Source organism: Lissotriton helveticus, chromosome 5_1 (assembly GCF_964261635.1).
Source record: "Lissotriton helveticus chromosome 5_1, aLisHel1.1, whole genome shotgun sequence".
Lineage (NCBI taxonomy): Eukaryota > Metazoa > Chordata > Amphibia > Caudata > Salamandridae > Lissotriton > Lissotriton helveticus.
In genome coordinates, this window is record NC_136065.1 from 1,106,818,318 (window position 1) to 1,106,842,602 (window position 24,285).

Genomic DNA, 24,285 nt, shown 5'->3' on the forward strand with positions numbered 1-24,285 from the left:
TATACAGCCTGCACGTTTCTGTCAATAGGCATGTCTTGTGTCAGATTCAAAATGCCTCTGTCACTGGAGCATCACCGATGGGATAAAGTGGATTCTTTTGTTTCACAATTCTTCATTGAAGACTTAAAACAAAGCAAGGGGAAGGAAAACATGAGAACATGATACATTAAGCAATCAGACATTGTAAAATAGGTGCAGTACTTGGTACATCGCACGCAGCAGCCCATCAAATCCAGTACGCTTGGGGGCTCAGTGGGGACAACTCCAGGACAATTGCACAGTTCCGCAATGCTGCCTATGATGAACAGCAGGGCGAGGCGTAGCCGGGGAGACAACAGGGCATGAGAAGGGGGTGGGGAACCAACAAGCACGGGGGTTGATAGGTGGGACAACAAGAAAAGAAAAGTGGGAGGCAGAGGGGAGGTTAGGGTATAAAAGTAAGGGGAAAGGGAGTAGGGAGGCAATCAGGGGATGAAGAGGACTTTATACCTAGAGAGGCAGTGTAACAGCCAGGAATGACATGTGGTCTGATTTAACCATTGATGAATGCTCAGCTGCCATAATTAAAGCAGATAAGCTGATGTGCACTCTAATATTACAGAGCCTGGTCATAGTAAGGTCATAGTAAGGTAGATAGTAAGGTAGAAAAAATGTAGGCCCCTGACAACCACATTTTGTAACTTCTTCCATATTAAAGTAACTTCTTGTTACTTGTAAAGGCAAATACAAAATTGTGAAGAATTTAGGTGCATGCTGCAGGAGCTCATTCAAAAGGCATCCTTTAGACCTTTGGTTAGGCCTTTATTTTTTCATACAGGATATTGCATCACAATGTTGTGTGAACATTCAGTACCAATCTGAAGCACACAACTTCATGTCACATATTAGCACAAATATTTCATTTGGCATGCCTAATTATTTAATATTGATTGGATTATTATTGATCTTTGAAAGTGGCAGCTCTTCCAATATCATCACAAACTTCAAACATTAATGCATATACTTCCGCTGTGGGTATGCAAGGGAGGCTGAGAGTGAGCAAAGAATTCGACAGATGACAGTACACTAGTTTACTCATGCACCTAACTCTTCTGGCCGACATGGTGCACAATGGATATTTCCTTTCTAACACCACTCCTCCTGTGGCAGATATGATGTTTGAAGATGAGGAGGGTCTCACACTGGAAAAATCTTCCAAGTGAAGAGACATTCAGACTGAGGGAACTGGTGGTCACTGCATTATTGAGGTGGATTCAGTTTCACAGAGGTAGTAGTTGTACGGAGTCAACCTGAAACAACTCAGTTTATGCTAAGGAGATGCAAAAAGGAGCAGCCATATTTCAGCTTTCTTGGTAGTCAGTCAGTCAATTGGTCTTTATTTCGATTTTCAAAATCATTAATCATTAAAGGCATCATACATCAATAATTAAAAATCTAACAAGTTCATATAAAACCATTTGATATACCCATATTAAAACTTGTAACAAATAGATCAGAGAATAAAACTGCATAAAACCTAGTCAAGCAAGATAAATATCAATTTACATAAACCCTTGATGTGCCACATAAGGGGTCTGTCGAGATTTAGAGAACTACAACACTCACTCTATAGTTAGAGGGGGAGTTCATATAAAAGAACAGCCATAAGATTTTAATGAGTATAAGCTCGTGAGTACAAAGCTATTAATAAAAATGTGTCATGACTATAGTGCTCTCTTCATTTTTGCTCTAATGAACCATGACCATCCCAAGAGTTTGGCAACGGCAATCGCTATAGGCTCACATGTGTCTAACTTTTAGATCCTTAGCACCTCTACGCCCGACCTTGTGCCGAGAATTGAGCAGATTGGTATGAGCCATCTGATCCTGGCAAGCTTGTAAGTGGGGCAAACAAACAGAACATGTGCTATTGTTTCCTTCTATAATGGACAGACAGTGCATTTATCAGCGTTCAAGGAGTGCCATTTACAAGTGAAGGATTTAATGGGGAGGGAGCCCACTCTAAACTGATGGTACAGTTTCCTATTGTTAAGTACAGTAACGAAATCCCAGTAGCATTCATACTTGTATTCTTGTTAATGCTCCAAAAATCCCCTCGTCATCGTAGGCCTCGTTAGAGATGAGAATCGCTTCAACATAATCATACTCCAGTAGGCAGCCTTAAACTCTTTCTTTGAAGGAAAAAGATTTCCTGCAGGATTCTCCCATAAACTACTCATCCCCATATCACTCAAGGTGTCTTTCAGCCTTCTTAACCTGGTGACCTTACATGATGTATCAGCCCCCATGGTTTCTAGAAGTGCTTGGGCGTACAGGGACAGTTCAGGAGTGACCCAGAGCCTTCTCCTGTATGCCACGGGTCTGTAGTGAGCTATATCCTCGATTTTATGAGAGCTCAAATCTAGATAAAGAGACAACAATGGTGTTGATTGTGGAAGACCTAATAAGGCTCTCACTCATTTATTTTGGGCTGAAGTCAAGGGTGCTAGATCAGGAGTGTCTGCCCCGTATACTACTCAGGTACTGATTTTGGTTTTATAAATCTTTATAACAGGAGCCACAGGCTTAGTATTGTAAAGTCTCTGTTCCTTCATATGTACTCCTGTCAATTGGGCATGTTTAAGAGCCAGCATATCGATCTGGGGTTCCCAATTTAGTTTTCTACCTAACGTGATTCCCAGGTACTTGAAAACATCATTCTGCTCTAGTTGGACTTTATTCATAAAAACACACCCTTTGTTGGCTTTATGATTGTAGAGAACCATGAACTTAGTCTTCTCCACATTTACCACAAGGTCATGATCATGTCAGAACACCTCGAACCTGGCAAGGCCTGACTGCAGCCCCTTCTGAGTCTTCGAAATGATCAGAATGTCGTCTGCAAACATTAGTAGTGGTATCTTCATGCCTGCCAGTTGCGAGAACACACCCCTGGCGAACCCCCTTGGAAATAGGGAACTTGACCGTGACTTCCCCATTCACTCCCCAGCGGACCTGAGCAAAGTTGGAACCATGTAGGGTGATTAGGATAGCCAATATTTCCAATGGCATCCCCATGTCCAGAAGAGCTCTTCACATTTTTGCGCGGGGTATCAAATCAAAAGCCGATTTAAGATCGATAAAGGCTGCGTATTGTGTGCCCCCTTCCAATAATGACCACCCACCAGTAAATATTCATTAACCTAAAAACCTGGTCTGTAGTGACAGTATGTGGCTAAAACCCTGCATGTAGCGGTGACATAATCTCAGTTTCATCCATCCACGTCTGGATTCTGCAAAGTAGCAGCCTGGCTATGATTTTTTGAATGCACTCGATGAGGCTTATGGGCCTATAGTTTCCAGGTTTAGAACAATCTCCCTTTTTAAAAACCGGGATGATCTCTGCTCCAGACCACGTTTCCAGGATGGGGGTGCCACTAGCTATAGCATTAGCTAGTAGCTGAATGTAGGTCACCCAATTATCCCCGTCATGCATCAACAAATCCGCTGGTATACAATCTAGGCTAGGAGCCCTGCCTTTCGGGATTAATTTTAGGGCATTTTGGACTTCTAGCCTAGAAAAATACAAAGTGACGGTAGGGGTGGGCGTAATAAATTGGTCGATGTTATCACCACGTCCGAGAAAAAGGGGGGGCCTAAAAAAATTTAATCTTGCAATATCTAAGGGGATTTTGCTGTTTTTAGACACGACTACAGGCAGAACTGCTACATGGATTTGCAGCAAATTTAACAGAAAGCTAGCACTTGGTCCAGAAAAAGCCGCTTTTGTAATTTGGTGTGAATACGTTCAGTTAATTTGGAGGTATTAGAGATATAAAACATTGTATATCTAGAGAGGCTGATCTTCCACATTTTACCCGCACAAAACTACAGAAATTCAGCAATTATAGGTATACTTATTTGAAGAAACTATAACTGGTGCCGTTAAATAACTTCAAGTCACGAGAGTTAGTTTCTTAACATAAGTATAAATATAAGTATAACTATAACTGCTGAATTTCTATTGTGTGTAAGTAAAACGTGAACTTAGCTATAATGTCTTTGTAACCTTTGCTTTTTTCTGTGAATATATATGTATATAGATATATCATAAAAAGTAGTGCCAATTAAGCTTTTATGATAAGACAGATGTATGCGTCATGGCATAGGCACACCACCAAAACTGTCAAAAAAAGAGTCCCTCTAAGGTTAGTACTAGCTCTGTGCAAACTATTAGAAGGTCTCTTGAACCTGCCAACAAAGGGATTAATAAGGGACTTTTTCACAAATAAGAGGGCTTGATTAATCCTAGAACCTGTTAGCAGTGACTTGTGAGCATGAGTAAAGCTTTAACCATTTTATTTGAAGCATGTTGAGGCATGTTTATAGCATCAAAAAGCATCCAAATTAAAAAAAAGGTGCAGAAAAAGATAACAATTTAGGCACATTGAGGAGACCCCTGTAATTTTGTATAATGTTTTGTTTTTTAGATTTGTACACTGTTAGTGCATTGGGCCTTGAAATACCCACTGAGGTATCAGGAGCTCTCTGGTGCTCATATGATTTTATTAATTTTTGATTTTGACACGTGCTTCATCTTTAAATTGCCCTTTTGAATATTTTGATATGTTTTTCCCAATTTATGATTGAAAAAAATGGATTTTTCTTTTCGCAATCGGATTTCTCCATTGTATACTGCTGAAAACCAATTCAGTCAATCGCTCGACGCACTCTATTAGAAACGAAAAATACGTATCCTGAGTGTGCTGTTTTTCTGAATGTTGCTTGAAAAGGAGAAGTCTCACAGTTACCAACTCTCTGTGGTTTTTCATCTGTGTTCATTTTTCCTAGGTAGCAGGGATAAAAGGAATATTCTTGGCGAACAAAAAGGTGGACGAGCAAGTAAAGACTTTTATCACTTACAACAAAGGACGAGATTGGCGCTTGCTGCAAGCTCCAGACACAGATCTGCGAGGAAACCCTGTGCACTGTCTACTGGTCAGTTTCCACAAAGTTGATTTCAAAGAAAAATGCACGGTTACCTTGAAAAAGAGAACTTTCAGTTAGCTGCATTTATATTAGTCTAGTCAGACCATATGTAGGTGTCATACAGCTTTGGGATGAGTTACACTTTAGGGTTGCAAACTTGCAAAACTGCTCAGGTGTTTCTGTTGGTGCAATATAACTTAACACTCTAAAGGTGTGATCGTTTTTTTTTTTGTCCAGTAAATTTAAGTATGCTATGATCCAATATCTCTTTGAATTTCAATGCTCAATATGTACGTTCTCCAGAAATGTGCTTGTGGGTCAATCAACAACAGAAAGTAATCGTAGCCAATGCTTGCACCTATAGCAATATTTCATCGACTTATATTCTATACAATTAAATTGTAATATAATGTACCATTAACCCCAAATGTTCGTTGTAATATTCGAGAGTCCATTTCCTTTCCGTGCACATTTTCAGTACTATTTCTACATTGCGATGGAAACCTGTCACTAGGCTGTAAGTATCTTCAATAACTCTGATGAAACAAGACAAGGGTTCTACCTCCTAGTCCTGATCCTGCACTCAGAAAAATATGATTTACCATGTTTCAACTTTGGAATAATTCTCTCTAAACTTTTCTCATTCAACAACAGTCTTCATTCACTGAATTCGTTATATATCATAACCATGTATCAGGACGTTTCAGATGTTGAAGGTATAATAAGCGCGGGGGTACAACAGTCGTATGAATGTAGAATTTGTAGTCCAATTTGGCAAGAAATCCAAAGCAGGAATCTTACTTTCCTTTGTTTCCCTATTTCTTTTATTCTCTCTTTCGAATCTCGCATATGTATGTGTTTGTATTTAAAACCGTAGTATTATTGTTGGGTGGGGTAAAATATTGGCTCACACTATCTGTTCCCCTGTTTTTCAACATGTATGTGTGTGTGTGTGTGTGTGTGTGTGTTTTAATGTAGATAGACACACCACATCGACACAGGTATTGTTTTATATTATCATTAATATTTTTGTAGGACATCCAACTGTTGCTGGCTCCAGGCATGATTAATGTTTGATGTTTTACATTTTCTGTACCCCATGTTTTGCTTTTAACCATTACTTACACCATCAAGTACTTCTACTTTTTCTGGATAATCTCCAATCTTTTTCTTGCTAAATTGAACCCTATGATTCAAACTGAATGCCACCTTTTGGGACAATAAAAACACTCATTCAGTTAATAATTTCTTAGTAAATAATACCCTTGCAAGCCATAAACCTTGAATCTGTTAGAAACCCAAGCTCACAATGGATTAGTGGATTGCCCTTTTACCCCTCTGGAGCAGCTAGTCTTCCTCCTTACCATCCCTGCTCCACTCCATTCTTAACTGTGCTTTGTTCCTCCTGCTACTCGCCAATTACCATCCCCACCCCACATGAGATATCCAGTGTGTAACTGGCAGCCACATGATCCAGTTATACTCATGACATGGCATCTACTTTCTCTTAAAGAAAATAACATATCCCTGACATGACATATTCCTCTTTCTTAAAGAAGAATGAAACATTTGCCTCTCACTTGGGAAACAAATCTCTATGTGTTTTTTCCTGAATAAGTCTGAATTCATGGAGTCAACCAAGCTACTCCTTTTGCAGGGGATGAGGGGGTAACATAGGCCAGTGCAGCATGAGGGGGCACACTTACAGGCCCCCATTCAACCCAAAGCCAATGAATATTTGTGAAATATTGGAGACTCTGGGCTTTTATCACATTCTGCAGTGGGGCCCCATCGTGTTGCCTCACACCACTGCTGGGATGGCATGATATTCATGTTCTTGTGTGGGTCTAGTATGCATAATATAGAGGCTGTATAAATGGTGTTTGCTCTGAATCATCAGAGTCGGGTGCTGCTCTCTTATTGGAGGCTAACTTCTGACTCCGACATGCATTTTTGAGGTTGTACAAAAATGTTCTTGATCTTAGTACAACTATAAATGCTGTTGAGCTGAGAGATTGTGGTAACATTTTTTTTTAGTCTGTTGCGTCTTTAATGGAACATTTAATTGATTGTAATTCAAAGTGTGAGTCTTGAGTTTTTAAGTGGTTTTCTAGCCACCACCACTCAGCTGTTCTCAGAATGTTTTCACCTAGGACTCTGCTTTGTCTTTTATTAACTCATCGACTCGTGCATTCTTAAGAATTTCCTTTAATTAGAGTGCCTACATTTGTGTAATGAAATGATCCTCACTTGAGCTGCATATTCATTGGTGAGCATGGGGTTCGTGTTTCAACTAGAATTGTAATCTTTAAAAAGCACTATGTCAAAGAATTCCACAATCTCTCTACATGTAAAGTTGAAAATGTCGTGTTCTTAGTGTGGATTCCTCTCAGTGTTGAAATGTGCACACAATGTGCCCTTGTGTTTTGTTAAGGTTCTGTCTTTCTTGCAGAGTGTTTTGCTTAGACACCAGCAATCATGCCTTTCTAAATCAAAGAGAAGTTGCAGTTTTTGTTTGTCCTTCAGCTACTGCTTCAAGAAAATCATCCAGCGAGCTCCGCCATCTCTGTGTTTTCCTGTGTCCCAAACTCTGGCTATCAGCTGTGTGACTGAGAGTGACGTTTTGTGAGGTGTTGTGGACGTTTAATGATCCTTTGTCTTCTAGCATGAAGATGTCATGTGATGGTTACTTTACTTGTTCACTATCATATTTTGTTCAATGTGTGTACCATTAGGTTGGTCTGCTACATACCAAATCCCTTGTTTTTCTGATGTTTCAGTGTTTCAATGCCACTGTACCTTCATTCAGGGCTATTAATGAACCCTCTGTGTTACTTGTTTCTCTCTTCCTGGGCTTTATTGGAGTTCAAGACATTTACTTTGGAATGATACCTGTTATGGGCATTCCTGTAATGGTGTGAACTTGTGACTTGATGATTATTTTATGTCTCAGTGGCCATTGTCTTTTCAGTCATTCTAAATAGGATGTCTTTATTAGATGGACCCTCAGATGACTGTTCAATTCAATTCAATTCAAAATCTTTATTTCGATACAAGGTATCATAAAAGATGCAATAAAAAAACTTTTCATACATTAAGACGCAGGAATAAAAAAGTATTAACATTTCATCATTATTACCATTATTACGACCTCCAAGGATATATAACCACTAGATTTCATCGACATGGATTAGGGCATTAATCATTACTAAAACCATGTAAATAATTTAAAAGGCATGTCATTATATAATAAAAATTGGGATCCCATTGAACTAATATACCTCATGTTCCACATAAAACAAGTTGAGCAGTACATTTTGTCTCTTCTTAACCTTGCTGTGTTGGATTTTGCACCGTTTATACCCCTGACAGTTATAAACAACATATCAATTCTCTGTACAATCCTAAAGCTTCTCGCCAGCCTTAGTCCTAATGTAACTTACAGCCAGCAAAAACCAGCTAACTCCGAAAACAATAACCTCAGTTTTGAAGATCCTTTTGGCTTCTCTATAAGATTTCACGCCCACGTTTACACATAGAGGTTTAATCCATCTCTTCCTAACAATCAAGTAAGCTGGGCAGAAAAATAAAACATGCGTTAGATCTTCCTTAGCTTCCCCTGTGCACAACGTGCATAAGTCGGTACAGGAGTGGTCCCACCTTTTGTACTTGATTTTAACATCAGAACTCCATATCTGTACTTCAAGTACAGTGATTTCGCCACGGGAGGGTTCACTTCATCGATAAAGGTTTCAAAACAAGGACTGTCCTTGAACAAGAGAAATTCCATCATCAAGGATCATTTATCACCTCCATTCGATCTATTCCCCTCCATGAAAGCCCAAAAGGTTACCTTTAATGTCCTTTTCGAGTCTGAGTTTAATGACAAGGGGCTATTCCAAAAATGGGCTAAGCCAATCTTCTTAAACCAGGTACCCACATGTTTAAACCATGCTTTGGAGTTATTTCTGTCCATATCCTTGATCTCTGTTAGTGCTGCCCTATAGTCCAATATCTCAGGCGTTATCCATAGCCTAATCCACAGCATCAACGGTCTAATGATTACCTGGTGATCCGTACGCTTGATATCTAAGTCAAGTATTAACGGAATTAACGTAGTACGTACAGGAATTTTTAGCAGGGCTCTTAAAAATGTATTCTCATTAACCTCAAATGACTTCTTACTCGATGGGCCCCACAATTCGGCACCATAGAGTGCTGCAGATTGTGCTTTTGATCGGAAAATCTCCAATGCAGGAGTTATAGCTTTGTTATGGCTGTTTCGATGTCTTTTCAGGATTGGTAGTGTGTTTTGGGTTAATAACAACTTGCTTTTATCTATTTGTGTTTTCCATGTCGTTTTAGAATCAAGTGAGACTCCCAAGTAATTAAAATTTTCCACATATTCCAGTTTTTGTCCATTAAGGGCCACATTTTCTATAAAATGCTTGCGGGGATTTATTGCCATATATTTTGTCTTGGTGGCATTTATCTCTAACCCTTTTTACTGCAATATGTTTGGAAAGTGTTAAGCAGTGTTTGGAGGCCATTTGGTGTTTGCTAGATAAGAATAGTGTCGGCCGCAAATAATAGGGCCGATATTCGCTCACCACCCAATTTGGGAGAATCATTATTGCAACCTTGCAAGAAACAGGGGATGTCATTAACATATAGTGAGAACAATGTTGGTGCCAGGACACATCCTTGGCGAACCCCCCTTTTTATTGGGATAGAATTGGTTAGTTCGCCACCTGGTCCCCATCTCACCTTAACATAGTTGTTTTGATGTAATCTCAAAATTGGTTCCAATAGATTGCCTGATAACTTTTTTTGCTTGTTTTTACAGCCATGTACATTTTTTTATCAGGACTATATATCTGTCCTCTTGACCTCTCCTTTTTCTGATTTTCTCTGCTTGAACAGTTCTCTACTTTGTAACTGGTGGATGTGGTCCTTTATCGAGACCTTAGTTTCCTTCAGTATTGTTTTCTGACTCTCCTCCTTTGTTGCCACTTGTTGACTTATAGGTCACTTGTGACTCATTTGCTGAGGCACTCTAGATTTTTCCATACTTGAAGATATTTAGTCTGTTTGCTTTTTTGGTGCTTCATAATTTCTTTGCTCTGCATCTCTCAACTTATTTCTTATTACTTCCCTGGTGTCTCCTGCTGGCACTGCGTGCCTAATTAAAACATGGCTGCCGGTATGTGAGTATATTTACGTCTTAAAGCAAATTTTCTTCAAAATGGCCACACCAATCTCAGAAAACATTTTTGCTGACTACAGGCTGCTTCATCTGATTCAAAAATGCCTGCTCACATTTAACAATCTTCAGCAAATTACTAGCTTTGTGCCACACTGTCAAGGTGTATCTACTGTTTATTGCTCTTTGGGGTAAAATGCCTGCTCAAATTTAACAATCTTTAGCAAATCCCTAGCTTTGTGCCACACTGTCAAGGTTTATTTACTGGTAATTGCTCTTTGGGGTTTCGTTTTTGACTGCCCACCACATTCTTTGTTACTTCGCACTTCTTTGCATAATGGCTTTGGTATGTGCGATGACCAGTTCTAAGATTGCTGCTGTGAAAAAGTGGATTATTAATTGGAGTAGGTGGCAGTCCCCCACAAGTAATAGTGTCACTTTTCTTGTTAGGCCCAGTAATTCAGTAATTGAAACTTGAGCTCAACCCCTGGTAGCTGTGACACAGAACAGCTATTTATTTATCTATTTTGAAAGTTTTATATAACACGAACCTGACCTCCGAGGGTATCAGAGCACTTTACAGATTATGCAACAAACAGGTAAAGAAGAAAAAAACAGAATATGCATCGTAGTGTATGAACATGACCAACAAGGGTATCAGAGCGTTTTACAGATTATATATCAACGGGGTAAAAAACAGATTATATATCATAGTGCATGCACATACAAAGCACAATAACCAAAGCGACAAAATAGCAGTCTAAGATTATCCAACACTCTCATGAGTACAAGGAGAGCACATCATCAGGCAAATCACAGATCAGAATTGTCCGACCTAATCGGGAACCAGATGTAAGAGCCAGAGTCAACGGGTATGGGCCTAGAAACCGATGCAGGTGCCAGGCTAAGGCAGCAATTTCTTCATCAGGAGCCCTTTGACCTCTTTCTTGAAGAAGACAGTAGAAGGATTCACCCTGACTTCGGGGGGAAGGGAGTACCAGGTCCTCGGAGCCATCCCCGAGAAGACACGGTTATAGGTCTTCTTTTTCTTGAATTTCTGAGGTTTAAGCAAAAGGGTACTGGCGCTTCTGGAAGCTCTAGACCCTTAAGAGAGTTCCAGTTTCTGTGTTACATACAACGGGGTCTTGAAGTGGATGGCGATGCATGCAATTTTTAACTGAATCTGAACTTCATATGGAAACCAATTCAGTTCCCGCAAGTTCAGAGAGATGTGATGGAATCTTTTTGTACCAGTTAAAAGCCTAGCAGCGGAATTAAGGGTAGCCCTAAGAGGAGCCGTCCTTACTCTACGCAGACCACAAAGTGTTGCACTACCATACTCCAGCTTTGCCATCACTAATGCTTGTACTGCAGCCTTGAGGACATGAGCATGGAGGAAGGGTTTGAGTTTCTTAAGTAAGCTGAGTTGGAAATTCGCTCCTTAAGAGAGGGAGATGATGTGCTTCTGCATGTTCAGGCTTTTGTCTAGAATGATACCAAGAGATGATGCCAAGTGCACGAGATGCGGCCTGCAGTTAAGAGCCGTGAACTGATTCAGCCATTGTTCCATGACGGGGCATTGGTTGTGAGGTGAGATCAACAGGAATTTAGTTTTAAGAGCATTAAGATTCAGGTGCTTGCGTGTCAGCCAACTTTGTATTTCTAGCAGGACTGAGTTGAGGGACTGGATATCTTCACGGGAGGTGATCTTCAGGTATAGTTGGGTATCGTCCGCATACATATGATAGTTAATGCGGGAAGATTTTAAAACTTCCATTAGAGGCTCCATGAACAGGTTAAAGAGCGTGGGGGACAATGCTGAACCTTGAGGAACACCCATGTGACTGGTGCAGGGTGGGACAGGAATTGGTCCACCTTGAAATATTGGGATCTATTCCGAAGGAACGAAGAGAGCCAGCTTAAAAGTGGCCCGGACAGCCCCATCCTGTGTTTTAGGAGGTCAATTAGGTGATCATGTTTGACAGTGTCAAAAGCTGACAAAAGGTCGAGGAGGATCAGTATGCATGACTCATTGTGATCCAGCATTCTGAGCGCATCATCCACAATGTGCTATAGCGCTGACTCTGTGCTATGACCTAGACGGAAGCCCAATTGGCATTGGACCAGGAGTTGGAAATAAATAATGTGATGATTAAGTTGGGCGAGCATGCATATCTCCCAAAATTTTGCCAAGGTGGGAATGTTAGTTATTGGGCGAAAGTTAAGAAGGTCCGTGGTATCCGCATTTGGTTTCTTTAGGATCGGGGTGACTTGATCTGATTTAAGGCAATCCGGAATAGCACCTTGCATAAGAGAGGCATTGACGATAGTCGTCCAGAGGGATAGTAAGGTGGATCTCACATCCGGGTACAGGATCGAGGGAAGAGGGTCGTTGTGGTTATTGGAAGGTTTCAAGGTCAACAGCATCTTGTGAATAGTGGGTTCATCCACAGTTTGGAAAGAGCTCCATGATGCATTGTTTTTAGGGTGGAGGGGCTGTATATGATCAGAGATATTCGACTCAGAGGGGCAAAAGGTGTTTATCAGACCACTCGAAAGGTGATCAAGATTCGCGTGTAGTTCAGACTCGATCTTGGTAGTCTTATTCCTGAAGAAAACAGCAACATTTTCACAGTTCGGCAGAGTTTCTTGACCCCAAGCCGAGAGGTTAGGATGATTATTGGATTGGGACTTGATGAGTTCTAACAGTTTTTTCGGAAAGTTTTTTGCTTGATCAAGTTGCGTTCTGAAGAAGGTAGCCTTCCAGCATATGATGCGTTTGTTGTATAAGCTTTGCATGGACCTCAGGTGACAGAGATGTTCCAAGGAGGGATAAGATCGCCACTTTCTTTCTGCAAGTCTTAAGTTTCGTTTTTCGGCCTTAAGACTATCATTGAACCACCGTTTGAACAATTTAGCAGACCCTCTTTTGAGCTGAAGTGGTGCCACTGAGTCCAGAACATTAAGCATTGTGTGGTTATAGTGGGCCGTCAGGTCGTGGACATCAGACATGTTCGAAGGGGGGCAAGAAGTTATCACAGAGCTCCGTAAGGTCTTGAAATTCATGCACCGTAAACATCTTTTCATCTGTTTTGGGTTCTTGGGTTGGGATATGCATGCTCTAACTGATTCAAGGACGAGGAAGGTGATGCAATAGTGATCTGTCCAATCACATGGGAGGATTGACTCCAGGCAGAGAGAGTTGGGCCTACCAATGACAAGATCTAACGTGGCTCCTTTGGTATGCGTAGGGCTGTCACATATTTGGATAAGGTTGAGGTCAAGTAGGTATGATTTAAGGCTATTAACCATCACATCCTTTACATCATTCCAGTGGAGGTTGAAATCACCCAGAAAGATCTGCGTGCCTTGGAAGTCAACATTGGCCGAAACAGTGGGTGGTAGAACGTGTGCAGTTTGCATGAGTGATTATTGCCCCCCATTCACATCAATGCATAAATATTCACAAGAGGGCAAGAGGTTGGCACGAATGACTTTCACTATTAGACTACTACGATGTAAGCAAGCGATACCTCCTCCGTGACCACTAGTTCTGTCCAACATAATGATATCAAAGTTGGCAGGAATGATAAATTCCAGGATGGGAGCGGCTGCGTCATATAGCCAGGTTTCGGTCAACATCACAAGGTCCAGAGCCTGGACAAGGAAGGGATCGGCAATATCCGCAGCATGCGTACCAGCTGATCTCCAGTTTAGGAGCGCGCATTTGAGACTAACTGTGGTGACTGTTGGCAAAGGCAGAGTGGGGGTGACAAATGTGAGGTTGTTTGCATTTAAAGTTCTTAAGTTTGACCTAGGTTCCCTGAAGGGATCAGTGGGGATTGATTTAATTATATGCAAGTTTGAGGGAGAGGAAGGCAGTGCCAGGTCATATGAGAGTAGGAGAGAGTGAATATCACTGTCCGACAATGAGGCTCTCCATCTGGAGGATCGAGAGGGGTCATTAGGGAGCAGAGGGGAAGGCCAGCTATGGTGTGCGAGGGTGGAGTTGGAAGAGGATCGCCTAGGCTGGGGGAGGAGAGGGCTCCGGGAACAGCCACAGACTGGGAACAAGTGAAGGTGGAGATTGGTCATAATGGAGTGGCTTAGTATGAGGTTAACTGAAAGATCCTCAGTGATGCTTGAGAGGCTGCGCACATCAGCCTCAAGTTGTTATAGGCAGGGAGCAATCTCATTAAGGCTGGCTTCCACTGAGGTGTGTGATTGAGGATGTGAGGCTAGGTCCTGGTGATCCTGCGACAGAGGATAGCTAGTGGGGGAAGGGGAAACTGGGGCAGCAAACGCATGAGAGGGCCCAAGGGCAGGGGATTCAGGGAGATGGAGCCATATGCTTGCGGTGGAAAGTATAGAGGAGGAGGGGACAGACAGCAGGTGATCTTTGCCTGCCAGTCGGATCAGGACGGGATCACTTATTGGGCAGGGGGCCAGGATCCTGGGGAGTAACCGAACAGCGTTCTGAACCGTGGAGCTAGGAGAGTTAGAACCAGCTAACCGTGAGGGGGGCATGTAGACTCTCGAGAGGAGCGTGCTGTCGTGGTTTGTTGAAACCGTGTAATGCAGTTGCATTGTTACTCTGAGTGGAGGTGGCTAGAGTGGGGCCTATCAGAACCACGTGTGATGTGGTGGCATTGGTAATCAGAGTGGAGGTCATTACAGGGGGACCTTCGGGACAGAGATAGTGTTAGCAGCCGGAAGAAGCGAGGCAGGAGATAGAGTTAGAGAGGCAGGAGATAGAGTTTGCACGGACGGGGGATCCTTACCGATCTATCACCTCCAAGGAGGGTGGCGTCTTCATGATGGTGGGGAAAAAGTTGTCAAACGGCATTAGGTTGCGGTCAGAAGCTTAGATAAGGATGGTTCAGTTTTTGTAGAGTGAAATGGTAGCATCCGCTCTATAGGCTGAGGAGGGCTCAACTATCATTCTGAGAACATGAGGAGTTTTAAGGGAAGTGGAGATCTTAAGGAGAGAGCAGATGGCCTTCTGCCATTGAGCATGCCATTTAGTGTAGAAGATAAGATCATTTATGGTATCGTCTTTATTGATGGAGAGGAAGGGGTCTGAACTAAGGGTTTCCGGATGGGTTTTGAGTAGTCTATGTTTGAAGATTTTTGCCTCATATTTTGAAACGTTCCGAGGATATATGATTCTGATAGCGTTCTGGCCCGCCAGCTCTAGATTGGGAGAGAGGCTATTCGAAGGACTCGGTGCCCTATCCGCACCTGCCATGTCTCCACTCAGGAAGTCTAGATGAGCAAATCAACTGGGCACAGGTGTGCCCTAACCATAGGAGGCGCAGTGAGGTAAGTGATGTGGGCAGAGGTCGGGACGTAATCAGGGGTTGGATGTGTACGCAGAGGGAGAGTGACCTGGGGTTAGAATGGGATGGGCAATTGCATGCTAATTTCTAGCCATGCACTATCGGGTAAAATCAGGAAGACTAATAACTGTGAGAGCCAGCTAACCCGGGCTAGTGGCTAGAGGGCTAGTATGCGAGTGAGGCCCAATTGCTCACTACACAGTAAACTCAGACTTGCTGGCTACGCCACTTAGATCAATAGTTGCTCGATTTCGTGATGCCCTTAGAGGCAAAAGCCCTTTCGCACTAATCGGTGCTGAGGCAAAGAAAGCAGGCCCCTATGTGGGATAAAAAAGGAGGAACACATTCCAAGATGGCCGCCCAATGATGGGAATGCCTCAGGCCTATTTATTGATCAATGGCAGGGAGTACCTAATGTTAATGGCAGGGGTAGCCCCTCTTCAACAGCACACCATACTGACACTAGCGAGTCTCTCGGGACCCACTGGCACCAAGCTCATTAACCAGACAAAGACGTGCCAACGGATTTCTCCAGGGAGCAAGACCAGCCCCTCACCGTGCACCAGCAATGCGGAAGCAACACTGGGCGGATCAGGCCCCGGTCCACAGAGACGAGCGCGACACTCCAGCCTCTAAACCGATCTCGTTAATTGCAGGAGTATCTGGTGATAATGATGGCTGGTATTTTCACCAGCGAAGCAGGACGGATCCGGAGAAACGGACCCTTGGGCAAGTGGCATCATCGAAACTCTGCAACGGTGAGGGGGAGTAAGAGGTGTGCTCCTCACTTCACCCGGGAGTGGAGCCAGGACAAACGACAAGAAGTGCCCCCAGCGCAGTCCGCCAGGCATGGGGCTCGGCACCCACAGAGCTGTGGCCCAAGGTCAAGCCGCAGGGCGTCCCAAATCCCAGTGCTCAGGCAACTTCAGGACCACTCCAGCTAAGATGGGGGAGGGGTGTGTGATCCCTACCTCACCCAACCCATCCTCATCGCCACACCAGATCTCGCGGTTTGGTGAAATGCCAGAAAGAATCTCTGGCAGGAAAGGAATTCCAGCAGGTGCAACTGGGCATCAGCTTCCCCCAGGACTGGGCAGACCTCGCTCCTCTGCAGTTTAGGGCAGCATCATCGCCGCGGACAGGACCTCAGGTAGGTTTTAAGCCAAATTTGCAGGGGATTGAGATGAATGGTTGGGTTACAGGCAAGTTTCTTCATCAGGGGATGAAGAACAGCAGGGTGGAGAGGGGGCATAACCAGGGATATTTACCAGAAGGTGATCCCTTTCCCCGGAGCTTGTTTGGGGAGCTTGAGCTCGGCAGCCATTTTAGGCAGTGTTTTTAGGCTATGCTTAACTAAAGAAAGTACCAAAACCACTAAAAAGTTGAAAACACAATACAATATAAATCACACTCCAATTTATAAAATACAAAAATAGAGAATATGTTAGTGAATAAAATGACACCCGAAGGACAAAAATCTATCAAGGAACCAAAGAAATGAATTTTCAGATCTTTAGATAAAACTGCACCAAAAAGTGCAAGGTAACAACTACAGGCAACATGTTGCTGTAGACCAGGACAAGGCTAAAGTTTGAGTTGGAGTGAGGGTCTGATACAAAGAACAGGCTAATCAAGGTGGAAAAATTACCTCCTCAATGTGGAAAGTCTTCTGAGAAAGCAGGCAGTGGGTTGGTGGTGAGAGAAAGTGGTTCAGGGACAATAGAATCCAGTGAGCAGATGGAACCTAAGCAAAATGGTTGATTTAGGTGGGAAAAGCTCTGGTGGGAGTTCAAGTTTTCACACACTCAGTCGGTGTCGAGGGTTATGTGGGAGAGAACTGAAACCGCCTCAGTGTCGACAGATTGACTGGCGGGTTGGTCACGGTCCCTCGATAGTCCTGAAGGCAAAACTTTTAGGGTTAGGCCGGTGGAATAAACTCTGGCAGCAACCAAGGTTATTGTGGACCGTAGAAACACCACATGGGGGTCAGGATTCACTGCAACAGAAGCTACCTGCAAGGTCCAAAGTAGGCCTAGTTGAAACTGATGGCAGGGCTCTTCCAGCAAACCCTGGTTCTTGCAGTTTTTGTGGCCTTGTAACTTAACAGGAGGTCAGCCATCTGACTCTATTTCTTTGCCCTGGTCACAAGTGGAAGCAGGTACAACTGTTAGGGCTTTCCTCACAGGACTGAACAGCAGGTGCAATCACTCTTCTGTCCTCAACAAGTCCAGTAGTGCTCTAAAGCATGTGCCAAGAAATGCCACATTTATACCTGGCACAGCCTGTGGGTAGGGATGACTCCTGCACCTCCTGTAACCAATCGAAAAAAGTTCCTATGGGTAACCCAACCCATTTTTGCACCGGTTTCTGTGTGCCATACTGCAAATAATCCTAAAGTGCCCCTGTTAGACCTGTCATCCTTGGGTTGGTCTTTCCCAGACATTTTGCCTTTGACCTCCTGTTTTTGTTAGTTCTTTTTGTTGGCTTTAGGATTCTGAGCACTTTACCACTGCTAACCAGCACTAAAGTGTATGTGCTTCTCACCTAAACATGGTGATATTAGTGTATACCTGATTGGCATATTTGATTTACTAGTAAGTCCCTTGTAAAGTGATATATACAGAGCTTGTAAGTGAAATTCTACTAGTGGGCCTGTATCACTGTTTGTGATACCCACATAAGTAGCCGTTCAAACTTGTCTCAGTCCTGCCACTGCAGTGCCTATGTGTACAGTTTACTGGCCGTTTGACTTGGCATTTACAACTACTTGCCAATCCATAAACTCCCCCTTTCTTACCTAAAAGTCACTTCCAAGGTAGGCCCTAAGTAACCCAAGGGGCAAGGTGCCATGTAAGTAAAAGCTAGGACATGTGTGTTTAAACTTTGCATGTCCTGGTAGTGACAAACTCCAAAATTCACTTTTCACTACCCCAATCATAGCCTAGCATTGGGAATTCCTTATTATACTTTTAAGCCGTAATTCCTGATCAGAGAGGAATAGCTTTTTCATATTTCATATGGTAATGATAAAGCCTTCTTACTGGTAAAGTTTGATTTAACATTTCTCTTTTAGAAATGCCACTTTTAAAAAGTAGACATGTCTCTTCAATTGCTGCTCTGTGTGCCTGACAGCCTGTCTCCAATGCATGTCTGGGGAGGTTGACATCAACACTTTGTGTATTCCCCTTAGTCAGCCACAACAGAGGAAGGATAGGTGTATTTGAGGACCCATCTACATACATCTGCATTCTGATGGCCTTGCCTGGGTAGGATGGGAGAGAGGTGCTAACACTTCACTTGAATAGGTATTTTCCTGTCCCCACACAAAGGACTGTTTATCCCCCACATACAGCATGGCAGACAAGACTGGGTTGAAAGGATACTTGTGCACTTCAGAGAGCTGCTTTGAAGTAACCCCCACATCAAAGACACTTTTGGTTTCAAGTACTGGGCCTCTGACCCCCTAAAATCAGACACTACTGGATTTGTAACTGATGCTCTACCAGAAGAACTGCTGTACTGATAAAGGACTCAACTGGATTGCTGATCTGGAAGGCCTGCTTTTCTGTTTGTTGCCCTGCTGCCTGCTGCTCTCTGACTCTACTGAAGGAGAGCTGGACTCTGCTTTCACTCCTAGTGTTCTCTAAGGGCTTGTTTGTTTGCCTCCTGTTGCTTGAGACTCAGTAATATCAAAGTGTCTACTCCTGCTCCTGTGCCTGTCACATTGGAAGTGGCCTCACTTATTGCAACATAGATTTCGCAACTTGTGTCTGCATGTAGCAGAATTGGCGCATCAACCCATTTGCGGGAGAAAAATTGGCGCATCGTCTAGGAACCAGAACTTTCCCTTCGGAGATTGATGCATCAGAAAGCATCCAGAATCCGGTACATCGCTCAACACCTCTTGACTTCAGTCTTCGGAACTAACGCATCCCCTTCACTGCATGGGGAAGATTGATGCATACTGCACCAGCAGGCCTCGACATCGACACATCTTGCCATTTGCGGTCAGGAAAGGTAGTTTGTTCACTGGGGCCTGCATAGGTCCTGTAGCTAGCCGGTGCTACATCGTGGTTTTCCCAAACTTTGATTTTGTTCCAGTCCAGCATGACCTAAAGTAACCTTTTAGCGCTACTTGTTTCTAAGTGCTTTACTGCATTTATTATTTTAAAATTCAAAATCTCAACTTCTACACATTGGATTTTCATTGTTTGGGTCTTGTTTTGTTCAGAATATAATAATCTATATTTCAAAACTTGTGTGTAGTCTTCTTGTGGTGTATTCATGGTGTTAATGTGTAAGTGTGCTGCATAAATACTTTACATATGGCTTCTTTAGATACGCTTGACTGCTCTGTGGCAAGCTACCAGAGAGAGAGAGCACAGGTTATCTTTTAATGTCTATCTAGTTTATACTGACTAGACTGGTGGTTTTGGCCTAGCCTCGGTGCATACCTCAGTAAACCAGGAATCACATTTCTAACAGCCCTTCTCTACCTCAAACCAAGATTCCTCCTTTGTGCAAAGCTCCTGTGCCAATCCTAGAGGTGTGGCCAGGGAAATGAGCAATCCTTCCATTGTGGTCCTCTCCCAGTAGGATTGATGCTTGACTGGCTTGGGGGCAAAGGTGGGGCACAGGCCCTGGTGTTATCTACATCTGCCTGTGACAGTGTAGCATCACAGGCCAGCAATCATGTTTTGCATTGTCACTTTAGTGCTGGCACAATATGTGCTGAAGACCAATAGTGACAGTTAACTTTGTGGATAGTGGTTGAGAGCTTGCCAGAACACTGGAATTAGCTGATGGGAGGGACCACATTCCCGTTAGCGCAGGCATCGCTGCAGCCCGGTGGCTTTGTTTGAGCACATGGCGCGGAGATGGGTGTTGGCCAGGGTCAGTAGGGATGACTTAAACCAATTAAATGAAGAGTAAATAGGTACATTTGTTATTTGCACAATTTATTAAAATCGTTGCACGATACACAATAGGAAAGTAACTTTTGGGGGTTAAAAGTTTAAAAAAGGGAAGCAATATAAAAATCAATTAAAAAACAGAGAGATTGCAGATTAAATTAAAAAGGAGCAGGCATGTCACAGGGGAGAAGGGAGCTCAAGCTTTAACAGTGGAAAAAATCAGGGAGTTGATTTCTGTGATAAATTTAACAAAGCGAGCTGCCAACTGCGGTGAGTCTCCCCTCATGCATGCGTCTAGTGCTTCCTGACAAGTCCTGATGTTTAGTAAGAGCCAAATTGGGCGCAGCCAGAAGTTTCTTTGGGCTCGGAGTTTTCGGCAAATGCACAGGATATGAATAAGATTTTCCTCATCCTGTTTACAGAAGTGGCATTGTGTGGGGGCTTCTTTCCTGTAACCTTGGCCAAACTTGTATGCCATCAGCGGGATTAACCCGAAGCGTAGTCTCATTAATTGGAGTTTTATATGAACTTTCACTGATGAAGCAAGGTACGACGGAAGGGTTTTCGAGGTGTGTAGTTTGGCGGCCCAGGAGCCATCGAAGAGCTGGTTGACCTATTGCTCATCAAGATTGTTTGAGAGAATTTTTGCTTGCTTTGTAAAGAGTCTAGTTTTCGCCTCGATGGGCAGCGAGGATAGCCATATGTCTGTTGCTTTAAGAGATTCGAGGCATGACATTAAGTATTTATTCCACAATGTTTTTGGATTACTTAAGACCGACCATAGGCAGCTCTTTAAGGTATGAAGGCTGGCATGTTTAGTTTTTAAACAGTAACTAATGAAGCGTGCACTCATAATCCATCGCTGGGAGGACAGCAAGAATTCTTTTCTAATTTGGGCATGAGCAGTTGAATTAGGCAGTCGGAAAACCCTGCGATAGCAAGACGATTGCGCTCTGTCCAGCCAAGTATTCATTTTGTCCTTGAAGATTATTGCGCCAAAGGAGATTGTGGGGAGTAGTTTTGCAGTAATCAGTTTTATTAGTGGTGCTAAATCCTGGGAGTGCAAAGTACTTTTCGTTCTTATGAAGGCCCCTTCTAGGCTTCGAGCAACAGCCTGCATTTCGGTTATGTGCGCAGAGGATCTCCCTTTATGATCGATCCACACGCCCAAGTACTTATAAGCAGTGACAGTTTCTAGTCTCTTCCCATCAATAAACCACACGTTTTTTTTGGTTTTTCCCATGGATACTATCGTTGCTTTAGTTTTGCTAACATTTATTTCGAGCATATTCATGTTGCAATACTAAGCGAGGGAATTAAACAATCTGTGAAGGCCCACCTGGGTTTGATCTAGCAGAATGGTGTCGTCCGCATATTGTAGAGTTTGAATCTTTCTTGATTCTATTCTCGGATGGAAAGCACAGGTACGTGACAACCATTCGGGGAGGTCTGCGAGGTACAAGTTGAAAAGCATTAGAGCAAGTGTGCACCCTTGTTTTAAACCTCTGGTGGTATAGATTTTGTTAGAAGTGGACCATCTTGATGTAACCCTCAATTTAACCCAGGTGTCAGTGTGTAGGGCAATTAATGCTTTCAATGGTGACTGCGGGATGCCCCATCTTGCAAGTTTTTCCCAAAGTTTTGGCCGGCTTACGCTGTCAAATGCTTTGCGAAAGTCGATGAATCCAAGATGTAACGATTTCCCTTTTGCAGCTAGGGTGGTTTCCATCAGGTGAGCAATACAGATCAGGTTGTCTTCGTTGTGGCACCCTTTTTGAAAGCCGGTTTGGGTGAAGGGGACTAGATTGATAGTTTCCGCCCACGTAGTAAGCGCAGTTAGGAGAATGCTGGTATATGCCTTCCCGTCCACATCTAGAAGGGCTATCATCCGACAATTGTCGGGATTGGTGCGCGAGCCTTTTTTATGGAAGGGGACAAGAAGTGAGCCTTGCCAAGACGCTGGGATGGGGCCGCCCAGTATTGCGGCTTCAAAAAGAGGTGTCAGTATCTGGGCCCATTTTCCAGCGGTGGCTTTAAAAACTTGAGTCAGAATAACGTTAGGGCCAGGGGCGCCGCCTGAGCGCATGCTCTTTATTATTCTTATTATATCGTCTGTTAATATATTGGCGGTGGGAAAGGTTCCGTCCTGATTAACTAGATGGTCAAGGAGGGCCCTGCTATTGGTGATCTGGTCATGCGGCGCTGTGTAGAGCCTTTCGACATAGGTCTCCCATTCCTCGGGGGTAATATTAGTTGCGGTAGGGGGTTTTGTAGCTTTGCTGGCCTTATTGACCCAGTTCCAAAATTTCCTTTGGTCTTTAGATTTTATAATCTCAAAAGCTGATGCCCAATGCCGCTCTTCTTCCAGTTTCTTTAAGGAAAATCGGGCCTTCCTATAGGTTTTTTGCGCGGCCATGATGGCCTCCTTCAAAGATTTATGATCTCTTTCATTATTAGCGTTTGTTCGTTGTAGCTTATTTAATTTACTCTTTGCAGTGATTTCATTTTGTTTTTACATTGACAGAATTGTCATAGTTAGATTATCCTTCGAAAAATTATTTATGGGTTTTGAAATGAAATGTTCTCTAAAATTGGTGAGTATATTTCCCAACTGGGAGCCGTCGCGTGGCTGATACCAGCCGGGGGCCATCCGGTCATAAGCTTGTCTACCTCCTTTTGAATTGCATCTTGGTTGCTTTCTGACCATCGAAGTTTCCTTACATTCTGCAGACTTGATGCTGACCCTATCGGATTTGTATTTGGACGGTGTAGTGGCCGAAGCGCAATACTACATGTTAAAATAGCATGATCGCTATCAGGAGATGGTGTTACCGCGAAATGGCATACCAGATGGAAGGCCATAAGCGATATCCATATGTAGTCTAGGATGGTCGTTCGAAAAGGGGATACATGGGAATATGCGGCCGGTTGATCTGTGGCAATCCTTCCATTGAGGATGCGCAAACCAAGATGATTCAGCTTTGTTGCTAGTTTTATTCCATTAACATACTTTCGATGGTACTGGGGTTTTATCTCCGGGATTGCCCACATTACATTAAGTGATATTATTTGAGAGGATTGAGTGAGATCGGTTTCCATTAAATTTACATTGAAGTCGCCCATTTTCAACCACAGATCATTTGGGTATAGGACTTCGAGATTTTTTATTAGTGGTAATATGTTACTCAGAGTAGACTCGTCTCATTTTTGTTGGGTGAAGATAGATACATCGAAGAATCAATTTTTGCTTTGAGTTCCCATTTACTTGGCTCTTGATCTCACTTCTGATGTAAATATAATCGCCAGCTCCGCTGTGGAGAGTTTCTATCTTCGCAGTCAGTGAATTATTTACGGCGATCAGCACACCCCCAGATGCATGACCACCTGCTTTAGATGGAGTAGCGGTAGATTCTATTACGGTGAAATCCTCCCAGATGGTATTTTCCAAGGCCCAAGTCTCTTGGATAGCGAAGATGTCATGGGTCTTTTGCAAGCCTAAGGTTAGACGTTCTGATTTCTCCTTTGTTAGACCCCGGAGGTTCCAATGGGAAACATCCTTTACGACGCAACTTTTACCACGCAGTGCCTTTACAACGCAGGTTTTTCAACGCACGTCATTACAACGAATTGCGCTGGGGGCGCTCTAGGATAGGTAATAGTTTAATTTACTATCCAACACCTTCCCTACTATCCACGGGGACTGGAGTTGGAATAGTACATTAAACTATTCACTATCCAGCACCCCCCAACGCAAGTCATTGTAACGACTTGCGTTAAAAAACCTGCGTTGTAAAAGCATGCGTGGTAAAAGCATGCGTTGTAACAACGTACATCCGTTCCAACAGCATATGTTTAAATGGTG

At 43.1% G+C, this 24,285-nt stretch overlaps 1 protein-coding gene across 1 annotated transcript in view; it reads left to right on the forward strand.

Moving 5' to 3' along the window:
- Nucleotides 1–24,285, forward strand: part of LOC144753513 (VPS10 domain-containing receptor SorCS3-like) — a 2,605,581-nt gene that overhangs the window by 1,889,936 nt on the left and 691,360 nt on the right. The window contains exon 10 of the mRNA XM_078641177.1: nt 4,831–4,977. Within this exon, the coding sequence (XP_078497303.1) occupies nt 4,831–4,977 (147 nt within the window). The remainder of the gene's footprint in view (nt 1–4,830; nt 4,978–24,285) is intronic.